The sequence below is a fragment of the Leptodactylus fuscus genome, chromosome 9, assembly GCF_031893055.1.
Source record: "Leptodactylus fuscus isolate aLepFus1 chromosome 9, aLepFus1.hap2, whole genome shotgun sequence".
In the NCBI taxonomy this organism is placed as follows: Eukaryota; Metazoa; Chordata; class Amphibia; order Anura; family Leptodactylidae; genus Leptodactylus; species Leptodactylus fuscus.
In genome coordinates this window covers 82,282,751-82,299,499 of record NC_134273.1, presented here as the reverse complement: position 1 = coordinate 82,299,499, position 16,749 = coordinate 82,282,751, and the positions used below count along the sequence as shown (strand labels likewise).

Below are 16,749 nucleotides of genomic sequence, written 5' to 3'. Positions count from 1 at the left end.
TTACCTTTGCATGCAGTAATACAACCCTCACCCTGTCCTTCATTGTCCAGGACCTTTGGAAAAGCTGGGTGGAAGCTGTAATGGTGTCCATAACAATCTACAGATAATAGTGTGCCTGCCATAGTAGAAGGGGGCGCCAAACTGACTCCCCGGCAGGAGGAGATAACCCGACCCCAATAAGGACATCATGGCTGGTTATCAGGAGGACACTACATGTATGAGAAGATAACCCGACCACAATAAGGACATCATGGCTGGTTATCAGGAGGACCCTACATGTATGAGAAGTTAACCCGACCACAATAAGGACATCATGGCTGGTTATCAGGAGGACACCACATGTATGAGAAGATAACCCGACCATAATAAGGACATCATGGCTGGTTATCAGGAGGACACCACATGTATGAGAAGATAACCCGACCACAATAAGGACATCATGGCTGGTTATCAGGAGTACACCACATGTATGAGAAGATAGCCCGACCACAATAAGGACATCATGGCTGGTTATCAGGAGGACACTACATGTATGAGAAGATAACCCGACCACAATAAGGACATCATGGCTGGTTATCAGGAGGACACTACATGTATGAGAAGATAACCCGACCACAATAAGGACATCATGGCTGGTTATCAGGAGGACACTACATGTATGAGAAGATAACCCGGACACAATAAGGACATCATGGCTGGTTATCAGGAGGACACTACATGTATGAGGAGATAACCCGACCACAATAAGGACATCATGGCTGGTTATCAGGAGGACACTACATGTATGAGAAGATAACCCGACCACAGTAAGGACATCATGGCTGGTTATCAGGAGGACACTACATGTATGAGAAGATAACCTGACCACAATAAGGACATCTTGGCTGGTTATCAGGAGGACACTACATGTATGAGAAGATAGCCCGACCACAATAAGGACATCATGGCTGGTTATCAGGAGGACACTACATGTATGAGAAGATAACCCGACCACAATAAGGACATCATGGCTGGTTATCAGGAGGACACTACATGTATGAGAAGATACCCCGGACACAATCGCTGGGTTTCTGACCTTAGAGAGTTCCTGCAGGCATGGTTGTACCCATTGGAAATGGATCATGACAACAGACGTCATCGCTAAGATGCTTAGAGAAAAAAAATCTATAAAACTCTGCAAAATTTGTAATTATTGAGATTTGCAAATTTGTACAACTTTTAATTGTCTATAAATTTCTATAAGGTTGTGTTCATGGGAATATCCCTTTAAATAAATCCCTGTATCTCAGTGACCTACATAAAGCATACAAATCAATGTCTGGTCCCTGGAGATTAGTGACATCCTATACTAGTCCTATAGATCTGCAGGACATCGCACAATGTATCACGGCCTAGGCTTACGGCATCTTACCGGGCATATTAGCACAGGGCACATCGAGCAGGCGGGTGCATTGGTGCCAGCTGGGGGTCTGCACTGTGCGGCTGCAGGGACCACTTCCTTCTCATCCTGCACATGACATGCAGGCAGGATCCCTGGATAATCCGTCCCCTTCTGTTTGCTGTTGCTGCAGTGACTGTATCCTGAGCAACTGGGAAACACAATCCTGCTGCTGTCAATGGCGGCCGCCCGGGCAGCTCTGTAATCCACCTGACAGCTTGTATGTCACAACAATGTGTGAACTCGGTATAACCTCAGGCCACAGGTCCGCCATAGTGTGGCCGGGAATACTGCATTATATATGATGGCGGGTTAGCGGTAGAGAACCCCCCGATAAGATGGTAGGGATGACCACAGCAGCACAGTGTATTTCAGGAAAGGCGTAGGCTCTCATAGGATATAGTGAGCTCTTTACATGCACCACGTTTGATACTGCAGCGACTGCCCCATTCTCCTAGATGGGTTTGCATAAATCCAGACATCTGCCGCAGAAACAACCCCATCCGGATAGTGAGACTGTTCAGTCGCTGACATTTCGGCAATAAATCTGCTAGGTGCGAATTCACACTTGGGAAGAAACCACTTAGAAAACTTTACATAATTTTTTTCTTGTTATCAGTACAATGCTGCCACCTCCTGGTCACCCTGGATATTACCAATAAGAGGGTCAGCGCAAGATGTCGGGTTTATTACTGGGGACTCAAGGTGTAAGGAGGGAAACCCAAACGCGAGTGTGAAGATTGTGCTCATGTCAAAATTTCTAAAAATCGCTCTAAAAACTGCAACGTGTGAATAAACACTAAAGCTTTTCTTTAAGGAATAATCTCCCCTCCCCCACCATTAGGTGCCGCTCGGACGCGGTGAAGCGGTTCGCACGATGGCGCCACTTTCTCTAGTGGCCGTCACAGGTTACACAGGGGTGATATTCCCTCCCCGGGTTCACGTTGCACTCACACAGGAGGATGTGGTCTCCTGGGTTATTTTCAGCCCCCCATCAGTGTCACCCAACCGGACAATAATGACTAGGCCTCGACTAGGCCTCAAACCACAGATATACAACCTGTTGTTCATGGCGACCAATCAGAGCTCAGCTTTCATTTCCTTACCTGCTCTGGAAATAAGAAAGCTGCTCTGTGATTGGTTGATATGGGCAACATCACCAGAAACTCTGCTAGGCCGGGAGCACAGAGATTATAGTACTTTATCATTGCGCTATTTTGTAGTGATCACCACAATGTAAACCTATAGGGGGCGTATGTCTACTTGCATCGTGTCGTCCACATATAAAAGACTCCTATAGTGCGGCATTATCGGCAATGTAATAACCGCCATATAGAAGGCCCCTTCACCCTCCGCCTGCAGTGCGTTTACCGTAGGAGTCAGGAAAGTTCCGGCACATGCCATATACCGTACTTAATAGCTGTCTGGAAACATCCTCGAGGTGCCTGCAAAAAAGGGGGTGACCTCTCGGGGTCCATCGGATTCCCCTCACTGTCATGTGGGTGCTATATGGATCAGTCATGTCACTAATAAGAAGCCTGACCTCCAAATTTTATGCCCATATCACAAAGTTGTCACTCCCTACATGGGGCAGGACATTAGTAACAGGGGTCTGCGCATACAAACAATCTTGTGGTCCGCACCGCACGCCACTTCTCCCGAATACCAATCAACAGATGCCATGAGAACATTTTATTGGCCAAAATTGTGACATTCACACCTGAAGCAACACACGAATACGACACCCAAATAAAAGCGGACCAGAATCTTCTTACTGGGTGCCCCGGTATGGAACAGCGCCTCCTCTGGTATAATGGAGCGCTAGAGAACAAAATGGTCTTCACTCTACAAAACGGAGCCCAAACTGCAACCCCGATGTGACATCTTATCCAAAATAAACTTCTAACTGCAAAAGATTGAACTAAAGGAGGAAATACCAGAAATTCAAATCATAGAACAGAGTAAGATTACTCCGACCACTTCCTCAAGAAGACGCTGAAAATGGCTCCAAGTCAAAGTGTCCTCCAAGCAGCGAATCACAGCAGAGCGAGGGGAAGCAAAAGTGTGGTCACAGATGGCAGAAACTGCAGCTCCACAGTATTATAGTAGTTATATATTAGTATATAGGGGGTAGTATTATAGTAGTTATATATAAGTATATAGGGGGCAGTATTATAGTAGTTATATATAAGTATATAGGAGGTAGTATTATAGTAGTTATATTCTTGTACATAGGAGGTAGTATTATAGTAGTTATATTCTTGTACATAGGAGGTAGTATTATAGTAGTTATATTCTTGTACATAGGAGGTAGTATTATAGTAGTTATATTCTTGTACATAGGAGGTAGTATTATAGTAGTTATATTCTTGTACATAGGAGTAGCATTATAGTAGTTATATTCTTGTACATAGGAGTAGTATTATAGTAGTTATATTCTTGTACATAGGAGGTAGTATTATAGTAGTTATATTCTTGTACATAGGGAGCAGTATTATAGTAGTTATATTCTTGTACATAGGAGTAGTATTATAGTAGTTATATTCTTGTACATAGTAGGTAGTATTATAGTAGTTATATTCTTGTACATAGGAGTAGTATTATAGTAGTTATATTCTTGTACATAGGAGTAGTATTATAGTAGTTATATTCTTGTACATAGGAGCAGTATTATAGTAGTTATATTCTTGTACATAGGAGTAGTATTATAGTAGTTATATTCTTGTACATAGGAGTAGTATTATAGTAGTTATATTCTTGTACATAGGGGGCAGTATTATAGTAGTTATATTCTTGTACATAGGAGTAGTATTATAGTAGTTATATTCTTGTACATAGGAGTAGTATTATAGTAGTTATATTCTTGTACATAACAGTAGTATTATAGTAGTTATATTCTTGTACATAACAGTAGTATTATAGTAGTTATATTCTTGTACATAACAGTAGTATTATAGTAGTTATATTCTTGTACATAACAGTAGTATTATAGTAGTTATATTCTTGTACATAGGAGCAGTATTATAGTAGTTATACTCTTGTACATAGAAGTAGTATTATAGTAGTTATATTCTTGTACATAGGAGGTAGTATTATAGTAGTTATATTCTTGTACATAGGAGTAGTATTATAGTAGTTATATTCTTGTACATAGGAGTAGTATTATAGTAGTTATATTCTTGTACATAGGAGGTAGTATTATAGTAGTTATATTCTTGTATATAGGAGCAGTATTATAGTAGTTATATTCTTGTACATAGTAGTATTATAGTAGTTATATTCTTGGATATAGGAGCAGTATTATAGGAGTTATATTCTTGTACATAGTAGGTAGTATTATAGTAGTTATATTCTTGTACATAGGAGTAGTATTATAGTAGTTATATTCTTGTACATAGGAGTAGTATTATAGTAGTTATATTCTTGCACATAGTAGGTAGTATTATAGTAGTTATATTCTTGTACATAGGAGCAGTATTATAGTAGTTATATTCTTATACATAGGAGTAGTATTATAGTAGTTATATTCTTATACATAGGAGTAGTATTATAGTAGTTATATTCTTGTACATAGGGAGCAGTATTATAGTAGTTATATTCTTGTACATAGGAGTAGTATTATAGTAGTTATATTCTTGTACATAGTAGGTAGTATTATAGTAGTTATATTATTGTACATAGGAGCAGTATTATAGTAGTTATATTCTTGTACATAGGAGTAGTATTATAGTAGTTATATTCTTATACATAGTAGGTAGTATTATAGTAGTTATATTCTTGTACATAGGAGTAGTATTATAGTAGTTATATTCTTGTACATAGGAGGTAGTATTATAGTAGTTATATTCTTGTACATAGGAGTAGTATTATAGTAGTTATATTCTTGTACATAGGAGCAGTATTATAGTAGTTATATTCTTGTACATGGGAGCAGTATTATAGTAGTTATATTCTTGTACATAGGAGTAGTATTATAGTAGTTATATTCTTGTACATAGGAGGTAGTATTATAGTAGTTATATTCTTGTACATGGGAGCAGTATTATAGTAGTTATATTCTTGTACATAGGAGCAGTATTATAGTAGTTATATTCTTGTACATAGGAGCAGTATTATAGTAGTTATATTCTTGTACATAGGAGTAGTATTATAGTAGTTATATTCTTGTACATAGGAGGTAGTATTATAGTAGTTATATTCTTGTACATAGGAGCAGTATTATAGTAGTTATATTCTTGTACATAGGAGGTAGTATTATAGTAGTTATATTCTTGTACATAGTAGTAGTATTATAGTAGTTATATTCTTGTACATAGGAGGTAGTATTATAGTAGTTATATTCTTGTATATAGGAGCAGTATTATAGTAGTTATATTCTTGTACATAGTAGTAGTATTATAGTAGTTATATTCTTGTACATAGGAGGTAGTATTATAGTAGTTATATTCTTGTACATAGGAGGTAGTATTATAGTAGTTATATTCTTGTACATAGGAGTAGTATTATAGTAGTTATATTCTTGTACATAGGAGTAGTATTATAGTAGTTATATTCTTGTACATAGGAGTAGTATTATAGTAGTTATATTCTTGTACATAGGAGCAGTATTATAGTAGTTATATTCTTGTACATAGGAGTAGTATTATAGTAGTTATATTCTTGTACATAGGAGCAGTATTATAGTAGTTATACTCTTGTACATAGAAGTAGTATTATAGTAGTTATATTCTTGTACATAGGAGTAGTATTATAGTAGTTATATTCTTGTACATAGGAGTAGTATTATAGTAGTTATATTCTTGTACATAGGAGTAGTATTATTGTAGTTATATTCTTGTACATAGGAGTAGTATTATTGTAGTTATATTCTTGTACATAGGAGTAGTATTATAGTAGTTATATTCTTGTATATAGGAGCAGTATTATAGTAGTTATATTCTTGTACATAGTAGTAGTATTATAGTAGTTATATTCTTGGATATAGGAGCAGTATTATAGGAGTTATATTCTTGTACATAGTAGGTAGTATTATAGTAGTTATATTCTTGTACATAGGAGTAGTATTATAGTAGTTATATTCTTGTACATAGTAGGTAGTATTATAGTAGTTATATTCTTGTACATAGGGGGCAGTATTATAGTAGTTATATTCTTGTACATAGGAGTAGTATTATAGTAGTTATATTCTTGTACATAGGAGTAGTATTATAGTAGTTATATTCTTGTACATAACAGTAGTATTATAGTAGTTATATTCTTGTACATAACAGTAGTATTATAGTAGTTATATTCTTGTACATAACAGTAGTATTATAGTAGTTATATTCTTGTACATAGGGGGCAGTATTATAGTAATTATATTCTTGTACATAGAGGGCAGTATTATAGTAGTTATATTCTTCTCAAGCACAGGTTGGGGTGTTTAGGGAGAAGCTTCACGTGGTCCATAAAACACAATAATTTTTTCTATACGCAGTCCATAATGAGACAAAACTCGCACAGACAGGACAAAAGGCTTTATTTTTGAATAAGAAAAATCTACATTAAGTGCAAAAAAAGCAGAAGATACAGAATATAATTTTTTTTTGTTCTTTTTGAAGATTGCCAATTTCATGGTGTTTTGGTAGGAGGACCAGTGCTCTTACAACTCAGTTATACTGTCATGAGATAAACCGTGTGATTTGGCAAAAGTCTGTATGGAGTGGAATATAGACAGAGGCTTCCTGACGTGTGGAAGCTGCGGGTTCATGACCTCCCTTTTTACAGTTGTGAGTGAGGCCGGGCAGTACGGTAAGCCTTACAGTACCTCTGGATAAGATGGCTGCCGTATATAGGTGTCATCCATAAAAACCATGAACCGTCTCGCTAACAGGCTTGTCGTAGGGCAGGAAGACTGCCTGCAGCTTACAATACATGCACCAGGCTGTGTATTGTGCACTCAATCCTTGGTCGACTTTGCTTTCCCCCCAAAAAAAACCTAAATCACTAAGGGGAGAAGGGAATGGAGAGAGAGACAGAGAGAGAGAGATAGCGGATAATGCACTCGAGAGTAACCCCTTCAGTGCCACTGAAGGTTCCAGTTTTGGGCACTTATTGAAAATCACTTTAAGGACCTTCTTTTGTAGAAACTGCCGAAAGAAAATGGAAACGAAAGCGATAAAAAAAATGGAAGAAAAAAGGGAAAAAAAAATAAAAAAAATTAAAGGTTACAGGTTCAGACAAGCACATAAATTTTCTCTCAAAATAACAATAAAAATATTCTGTCCCATCCTGTGGGGGAATTTGGAATGAAGGTAAATGCCATGTACATTTCCCCCTGAGGTCTACCTGACAGACATTCACCGTTTCCTTAATCCTGCACCTAAATGCAAGCCCCCTCCCTCCGCCCTTTTATTCCCCGCCACGTTGGGCAGTGGTGCAGAGATCCAGGAGCAAAATGAGGGAGTCACATCCGCCGTCCGAAAACCTTCTTTAAAACTGCAAAACAGATGGAGAAGGAGCAAAGGTTAGAGCGGGATCTGGTATAGAAGAACCTCATAGATAGAGACAGCCAGGTGACGGTCATACGGGGGGGGGGGTCCTGAGCTACAAAGAAGTTCATCATTTATGTGTGTCTTTTTGGGGGCGCCCTCTTAAATCTCCTGCTTAAGGAATCAGCTATACTGCCCCCTACTGTACAGACTCTGCTCCTTCCTGACAAGCAGGGCAGAGAGTTGTTCTTATTGGTCGCCCTGCAATAAACAGGCAGAAGACTATGCTGAGACCTGATTATAGAGAGAGTGACTGAGCATGTGTGCATGTACTAGACTGCAGTTATCAATGCCAACCTATAGGGGGCGTGTGTGCACTTGCTTTATTTCATGCACATATATGCAACCTCCATATTAAAATTACATGAGCATGCGGTCAGGTCTCAACCAAACACAAAACCCCTCTCCGGACCATTAGGGGTGCAAGCAGCTACCCACACCTGGACATCTCTCTATAGCTGCTACCCTGGGGGGGCTGTAACCCCAATGTGCGCCCTCCAGACACCAGACACTCCTCGTGCTTTGCTCTTACATTCTTAAGGAACTCCTCGGCTACAATACGGGCTCTAGCGTTGACTGACAGCTTCATTTCACTGATCTCCTTGTCGATCTCCTCCATAAAATGAATCACAAAGTCGACCAGCTTGTGTTTGTACATTTGCTCCGTGTGGAAGTTTGTGATCAGGAAGCTGATGTCGTATCCCTGGAAACGAGAGGAAAAACTGGCTCTTTACACACCGATCCCAATCAGATGGATGGTGTGAATTACACCCACGCGTCAGGCAGCTCCGATGGAGAACAGCGCCCTGCGTGAGCGCTGAACAGCCTGGAATGACACGGTGACGACTGCGGAAAGTGTTACACGGGAGCGGCGGCCGTACACAGCAAGCAGGAGCAAGAACAGGATCGGGATTAAAGGGGCGAATATTTATATACGAACAATCTATACATAGTATAGGACATCAGTATCTGATTGGTGGTGATGACCCCTGACCCCTGCACCAATGAGCTGATCCACCTGCCCTGTGTGTGCCCGAGGTCCGGGTACTGGAACCAGCTCTGCTCTTATTACTGCAGTACTAGGTGGGCAGATCAGCTGATCGTGACAGGTCCGGGGGTCGGACCCCACTGCTCAGTTACTGGTAAGGATTGGGTTGTTGGACATACAAGGCCCTGTAAAAGGCTGCAGATCTGCACAAGTCTACATACGTGACGTCAGCCCGCATTTGCCGCTTACATCAGGGTCATTCACGCCTCTTACCTCTACTGGCTTTCTGCGCAGGATAAAGAAGTTTTCCGCTCTCATCATCATGAAGCGCATGAATTTGTGACATAAAATCTTTTCAATTTCATCGGCCTAAAGGAATAAAACACAATAAAAGACAGTAAATGAATAGAAACGAATTCAGTTAATTGCAGAGAAAATATATATAAACTACTGGACATGGGGGAAAATAATCACGTGACCCCTCCACCCGTCTAGGCCCACTCCTGTCTGCACGGACGGGCTGGGGGAATGTTGCATGTACAGAGGCCACCTAGTGGTAACCAGATATATGACAAGTGACTAGGAGGAGCTGGACATTATCTCTCCACGCCATTGGTCTCCGACCGTACTAAGAGTTGTAGTCCGAGGTTGGAGGCCTCAGCTCTGCACCATCGATCAGGTAACTCACCTGTTTCACTGCAATGCTGACACGCACGGAGTTAATGGATCCCTCAATCAACACTTTCTCCTTCTCGTTCCTGCTAATAACCACTGGCTGTAAGAGCAGCTCTTTACTACTCCTGCAAAAGGAGACAGAGATTGTAAGAAACGCTGTAAGTGCTTTACATAGAGGGTGCAGGACTCTATGTATTACTCTTGTGTCACCCCCTCTACCTCATAGATTGTAAGCTCTTGCGAGCAGGGCCCTCAGTCCCATTGTGTGAAATGACTTTCTTTGTAATGTATCTTTCTGTCTGTATTTGAACCCTACAAATTGTACAGCGCTGCGGAATATGTTGGCGCTATATAAATAAAATGTATTATTATTACTAGGATACCCCATCACTTTATGTTATTTGTGACTGCCGGGACCCTCGCTGACCCCAAGAATGAAGGGGAATAGCACGGTTTTAGGCTAAGGACACCGATGTCCTGTAGTGGTGAGTCAAAATTGCCTATTATTCCTAGCAGCGGGCCCTGCTTTCAACCTGTTTGCTGCAAAGTCCCAATGGCTGGACCTCAACCGGTCTGGCACTCATTCCCTGTTCCGTGGATAGTTGTCTATACTGGGACAACCCCTTTAAAGGAGACTTATTTATTGATGACCTATCCTTAGGACTCCGGCCTTATCCCTGTGCCGTGCTCAGTCCCTATGCACTACACTTGGTATTCAGAAGAGGCCTCTTCATCCTGCCGATTGTTGGGGGTCCTGGGTGTTGCACCCCCAGTGATCACATACTGATGACCCATCCTAAGGATAAGTTATGATCACATAACCCCAGGAATCCCTCTTAAAGGGAAGAACTCCAGACCTAGAATGTATACGGAGGCCATATCTAGCCCATAAAGACATTCAATCCACGGCCTGTAGAGCTGAACAACCAACAGTCTCCTGCTCCAAGACACTTCTCCTTTAAGAACCTCTCTGGTTCCTTCTTCCTAAAAGGAAGCACCGTGTCCCCACGTCACAGCTCCCATGGCAACAAGCTGTCATCTATTCGTGAACACTTTGGTTCCCTTCTTTTGAGACATAAATCTGGGGGAGTAGCGAGCAGTAATCCATCTCAGCCACGGTGCCGATAATTACCGTGATTACAGACGTGTTCCCGGCAGGGACGGCCATTGTGGTAAAGGGGTTGCGTCCAGTTTGGACAAACTGTGACCTGAGGAGAGTGACTGTGTGCGGGGGCGCCGACGGAAATCACTGAGCTTTTCTGGAAGCCAGAGACTATGTGTGCTATAATTGACCTCCTTAAAGGGATTTTCCAGGCTTTATCAATTGACGATAAGCGGCGGCCTGATACCCCAGACCTCCATGAATTAGCCGTCTGAAGCAATGGCCACATACCCTCAGTGACGTCACATTCATCGTTCACGTGGCCTGAATGCAGCTCAGTCCCAGTCAAGTGAATGGGGCTGAGCTGAGATACCAAGCAAAGCCATTGTACAATGTAATTAGTAAGTAGTTAGGAGGCAGCACTTCTACAAACAAACTTCTACGATCCTCTAGGGCATGGGTAGGGAACCTTCGGCTCTCCAGCTGTTACAGAACTACAACTCCCAGCATGCATACTTGCTCTGCTGTTCTTGGAACTTCCATGGAAGTGAATGGAGCATGCTGGGAGTTGTAGTTTCACAGCAGCTGGAGAGCCGAAGGTTCCCTATCCCTGCTCTAGGGTGTCAGCCCCTAATAGATCCCAGATACCGATGATCGATCCTGTGGTAGGTCATCAGCAAGTAAAATCCATTTGGGGTTGGAAAAATGAGACCAAAAAAATTCTACAAAGATGGCAGATGTGAGTTAAATCCCTGTTCTGTGTCATGAAAGCAGAACTTGCCCTTACCTTACTTCCACTTCGGGTTTGTTATGTCTTTCCACCACCTGCGACGAGAAGTTTTCCAGACACATCGCCGCCTGTAAGGTGGCGCGGACTGTGTTGAGGTACGGGCGAAGTGTGGCAGACTGGAAAAGAGAACGAAACAAGATGGAGGTTAAGAAATTGCGCAAGACAACAGATACGGCATCATCCAATAAGCACATCTACTGAATAGTAGGAAGTGATGGGGGGGTCGCTGGGTAATAAAAGGAAATGGCCATAGACAAAATATGGGCATTGGCCAAACCAAGCGACCCGCTAATGCATATGGGGGGGCGGGAGGAAAATAAAGCCCAGCCAGAAGCTTCCCACCCCATCCCCATTTAGGTATTAGCAGGGGGAATAGTCGGGTCAGTGGGCACCTGCCTATTAGAAGTGTATGGCCAGACTGATCACCTTAGGCCCGGGTCACATCAGCGTTCGGGTTTCCACTTGGGGTCCATGTGGTTTCTTAGGTAGCGGCTTTTTAATGCATATAGGTTTCCATTCGGGAGGGTCCCAAGCGGACTCCCTGAACGCCAATGTGAACCGATCCTTAGATCAGAGGTCAGCAACCCGAAACCTGCTGGGAGTTGTAGTTTCACTTCTATGGCAGTTTCAAGAACAGCAAAGCAATGGTGCATGCTGGGAGTTGTAGTTCCACAATATCTGAAGGAGAGCCAAGCCAACAATCTCTACGTCTCCATTTGAGATGTAGCAGAGGCGGACAATGGAGTATTATCGGCCTAGATGATGGGAGTGTTACACACACAGGTCCCAGTACACACCCTGCCATAAACCTAACAAGTCACAGATAACAATATGAAGTACAATGGCAGATCGTTACTTATTAGCAAATCACTTCCCATAAAGCCTATTCCACCGCTGAGAAGTGTGAACTGTTTCATACATCATCTATATATGGAGTATACGGAGCATTTCTGACAGTGGAGAGATATCAGCGCCAAACGCTCCACGCATCTCTACAGACCGACGGCTGATAACAGATAACAATAGCTGGCACTCAGGGAGAGGGAAGAATCTTGCGACGCCCCTTTAATGTTTCCCGGCAGCTCCTGCCGTTCTTCTATAGCTGGAGATAATTCACCTTTCCTGCCGAGCCTCAGCAATAACGTGACCGCACACATCTATTTCTGGAGTCTGATCGGCCCGGCTGGAATGGAGGTTTTTTTTTTTTTTTTCCTCTTTTTATTTTAATCCCACGTGTTACCTAATGGGAAAAAGATGCTCAAAGCAGATCCGGCCGACTCCAGAAACATCCATCCTGAGTACTGACCCCAGAGTCAAGAAATGGGGGCTCAGAGGGGTACACAGGGCGGCATCAGAGGAAGGGGTGACCGAGTCATGGCCAGTAACATGTCAGACTGCACATAGGAAGCGGCTACTCATCTGACGTCTATGTATATTAGTATAACGGAGGGCGACAGTATTAAAGGGGTGTTTTTCTGGGATTCAGGATAGGTTGGGGGGGGGGGGGGGGGTCCAACACCCAGCTGCTGTACTTGGCATTCATTGGAATGGGACTGAGCTGCTGCTGTACCATGTGACCAATGAACAGGATATCAGCACAGGGAAGAGACGGCAGACCTTGAGTGTGGTGCAGCCACGTCACACAGCTGATTTGTGGGGGTCCCGACCCCCTACGTTATCAATATACAAGTCCTGGAATCTGACAACATTTGAATGCTGCTTTGGATGGGACTGGAGCGTGTGAAATAATCTCAAAGGGGTTGACTCACCATAAGCAACCCCTTTCAGAATGATGATCAGCCGATCACCCAGAGACCCTCTCCTGGTACCCCTAACAAAGAGCCGATTTTGCCAAAGACAGTTGCAGCCATGATTTACCCCCTGCAGGTGAGATCTAGTACTGCATTCAGATAAATAGCCATCCTTGGGGACAACCTGGGCAGGAAAGATGTCCTCATTCTGGATTACACGGAGGTCCTGCCTGATCAGGACCCCCCCTCCGTATAACAGCCATATAGAGAGATAGCCCAGCAGCATCTGCAACGTTACTGAACTTTGCATGTAGGTTACATATGAACCTAACCTAAGGTCAGAGGTAACAGAAACAACAAACAGCAGCCAGCACAGTGTGAATACTACCATACAAACCCCTGCCTGAGTAATGTGGATGGCAAGAACCTTATCTGCTATGGATTTCACACGCCGACTCGGATAAACTTCCCAGGTTTTGCTCCTGGGCATAAGACAAGCCTGGACACAACATGGAAATACCATCTGCAGCAACCCACAGACCCCTCCCTGCCCGCTCACAGCACATTCCCTATAAAACCAGCCAGGTTGTAAGGATGAAAACTTACCAAGCAGTCATCCCATAATAACAAGACATCCAAAGGGTTCCTAGATCTGACCCCTATTAATCCTGCATTGTATAGCCTGCCAAAGTTTACCTGCAGAGAGATGTTCCCAGGAACCTGGATATGCAAATAACTCCGGTCAGGCCCATTTATTTCAATAGAGCTGTGCTGCAGATCCTGCACGGCCAGGAGCACTGATGTGCAGGGGACACTAGGAAGGGTCTGCAATGCTAAACCAGCGCTATATACCTTCATGGTCAAGATCTGTCATAAAGTGACATCACTACACCCCTGGTATATAATATGTGGCATCTAATTATTATATCGGAGACAGACAAGAGAAAGCAACGGCATCAATAATAAATAAGATATCGGCTGCACCTCAGAGGATCAGCACCATGGTAATGGGTTTCCAGGTCCCAAACAAAAATGAGCGGAGGGGGGGGGGGGGGAGGAGGGGGTGAAAGTTTTTGTTTTTATTATTATTTTTTATTTTTATTGTAACTCCTTCCCTATGCTGCAATTTTTGGTTTGGGGCCTGGAAACTCCCTAAAGCTCCACGGCAAGAGTGGTCATACCGTGTAAGGTGCTGATATAAGGATCTCAAGACGTCTATAACAAGAACATGGAACTACAACAAGTCCAAGCCATGGAGTCTGCAGAGGGCGAATACACACAGAACGCCGCACCTTCTCCACAGGCATGTATTCCATATACTGTAACATATAACCACACATGGGATTTACCAAGAGTCACACAGGGAGTCCCCACAGTGAGTCAGGTGGTGGTGGTGGGGTGTCAGTACTGTCCTAACTATGTGACCCGCATCTATCGGACTAGAGTACTGTGAATACTTCATAAGGTTATTGCTATGTGTCAACATTGGCCGCAACGCCTCCATTACTGTAAGGGAACGGATTGTGATCTGGACGATGTAACAACCATGATGTCCAATAATGACTAGAAGTCACCGCAAGGATGTCACTCCAATCATTTACATTAGTGAAGGAGTCACGGCCAGAAATATCATGTAGCCCTATCCTTAGTGTGTCCCTCTGTAGCCCTATCCTTAGTGTAGCCCTATCTTTAGTGTCCCCCCGTGTAGCCCTATCCTTAGTGCCCCCCTGTGTAGCCCTATCCTTAGTGCCCCCCTGTGTAGCCCAATCCTTAGTGTAGCCCTATCCTTAGTGTCCCCCCGTGTAGCCCTATCCTTAGTGCCCCCCTGTGTAGCCCAATCCTTAGTGTCCCCCCCCCCCGTGTAGCCCAATCCTTAGTGTCCCCCCTTTGTAGCCCTCTCCTTAGTGTCCTCCCCGTGTAGCCCAATCCTTAGTGTCCCCCCTTTGTAGCCCTCTCCTTAGTGTCCCCCCGTGTAGCCCAATCCTTAGTGTCCTCCCCGTGTAGCCCAATCCTTAGTGTCCCCCCTTTGTAGCCCTCTCCTTAGTGTCCCCCCGTGTAGCCCAATCCTTAGTGTGTCCCCCCCCATGTAGCCCAATCCTTAGTGTCCCCCCTTTGTAGCCCTCTCCTTAGTGTCCTCCCCGTGTAGCCCTATCCTTAGTGTCCCCCCCCCCCGTGTAGCCCAATCCTTAGTGTCCCCCCTTTGTAGCCCTCTCCTTAGTGTCCTCCCCGTGTAGCCCTATCCTTAGTGTCCCCCCTTTAAAGCTGTATATACATTTGATTTCACTCTGTAACTTTGCTTTTCAAGATCTCCGTTTACAGTCAATAAAAAGAAATACATTCTCGTTTACATGCAGAGTGTGAACACGTACCAAATCAGCACAACCAACAATATCAGGAGACAGACGGCGCCTCTCCCTGGCCGATAACAGCTATTACATACGTGCATCATCTATGTACATACAGCCTAACGCTGCTCTTCTCTGTAAGTCCTATGCATGGCCCCTCCATTACGCTGTTTGTTCACATGGGGGGGGGGGATGTAAATAGAAGTCTATGGAAAGCCCAAGTGCTGCATAAGATTTTCATTGACTTCTTTTACGTAATGCCGAGTTTGCGTCATGTGACTCCAGACGCCCCCGTTTATTCACCGTGCACGTCTTAAGACTTATGTCATTCTTGGATTTCAAAAGGAAATGTATTTTAGTGCAGCGATGTATCGCTAGTGCAGGGCGAGCAGGGAGCAGACTGCACTACTGACTTCCTGGCTGCTGTAGGATTGTGCAATACAAGGGACAGACCTGCAGAGGACGCTGTGCGACCACCACACTATAGACCCCCCTCACCTAGGGGTACACAGTCAGGTCTATGGCCGCAGAGCAGGAGGCCCCGGCCCGGGATCTGTCCTGTGCACACTCCCCAGGCGGCCTCCGCCCTCCACCGGTTGATTCACCCACCCCAGGGCCGCTCCCACTCCCTCACAGCGGCCTAGCCCTGACAGCTCCCGCCTAAGCCTCCACCGGGTACCCACAGGGCAAACAAGTCCACAACTAGACACGTAACCCGGCCGGTAACCGAACAGGGAACCTCCCCGACTCACTCACCATCGCTCCGGTATCTCCCGATAGCGGAAGTGACAGCTCTGCACCTGCGCAGTAGATCGCTTCCCCCTCACAGAGAGACAGTCAGCCATCGGACCAAACCATGCATCAAGTAGGGGTTGTGTAAAGCGCGAACATAATTTCATATCAAACCAATACGTCCAAATAATAACCTAGAGCCGCCGCACACATCATTCTGAACGTATAATACATCACTGCCATCACATTCTCATAGAGGCCTGCGCATGATCTGAGATTACATGTCATTATCTCACGTGACCACCCTCTACAGACAAAATGGTTGCGTCTTTTAAGCTTCTCACCATATTAGGGAATATGGAATGCACGAAGAGGAAACCATCATCAACAAATAGGGG

The 16,749-nt window shown here is 43.8% G+C and overlaps 2 protein-coding genes across 2 annotated transcripts in view; both read right to left on the bottom strand.

The window, feature by feature from the left end:
• The window catches only part of JAGN1 (jagunal vesicle mediated transporter 1), a 105,474-nt gene that overhangs the window by 43,623 nt on the left and 45,102 nt on the right, over positions 1 to 16,749 (bottom strand). The gene's annotated exons all lie outside the window — the stretch shown is intronic.
• On the bottom strand, positions 6,940 to 16,477 carry ARPC4 (actin related protein 2/3 complex subunit 4). The gene is made up of 6 exons (XM_075287553.1): positions 16,376 to 16,477; positions 11,521 to 11,639; positions 9,645 to 9,756; positions 9,230 to 9,325; positions 8,501 to 8,671; positions 6,940 to 7,915 (listed from the first exon to the last, which is right to left on the bottom strand). The coding sequence occupies exons 1-6, from the start codon at positions 16,376 to 16,378 to the stop codon at positions 7,910 to 7,912; spliced, it is 507 nt and encodes a 168-aa protein (XP_075143654.1). The 5' UTR covers positions 16,379 to 16,477; the 3' UTR covers positions 6,940 to 7,909.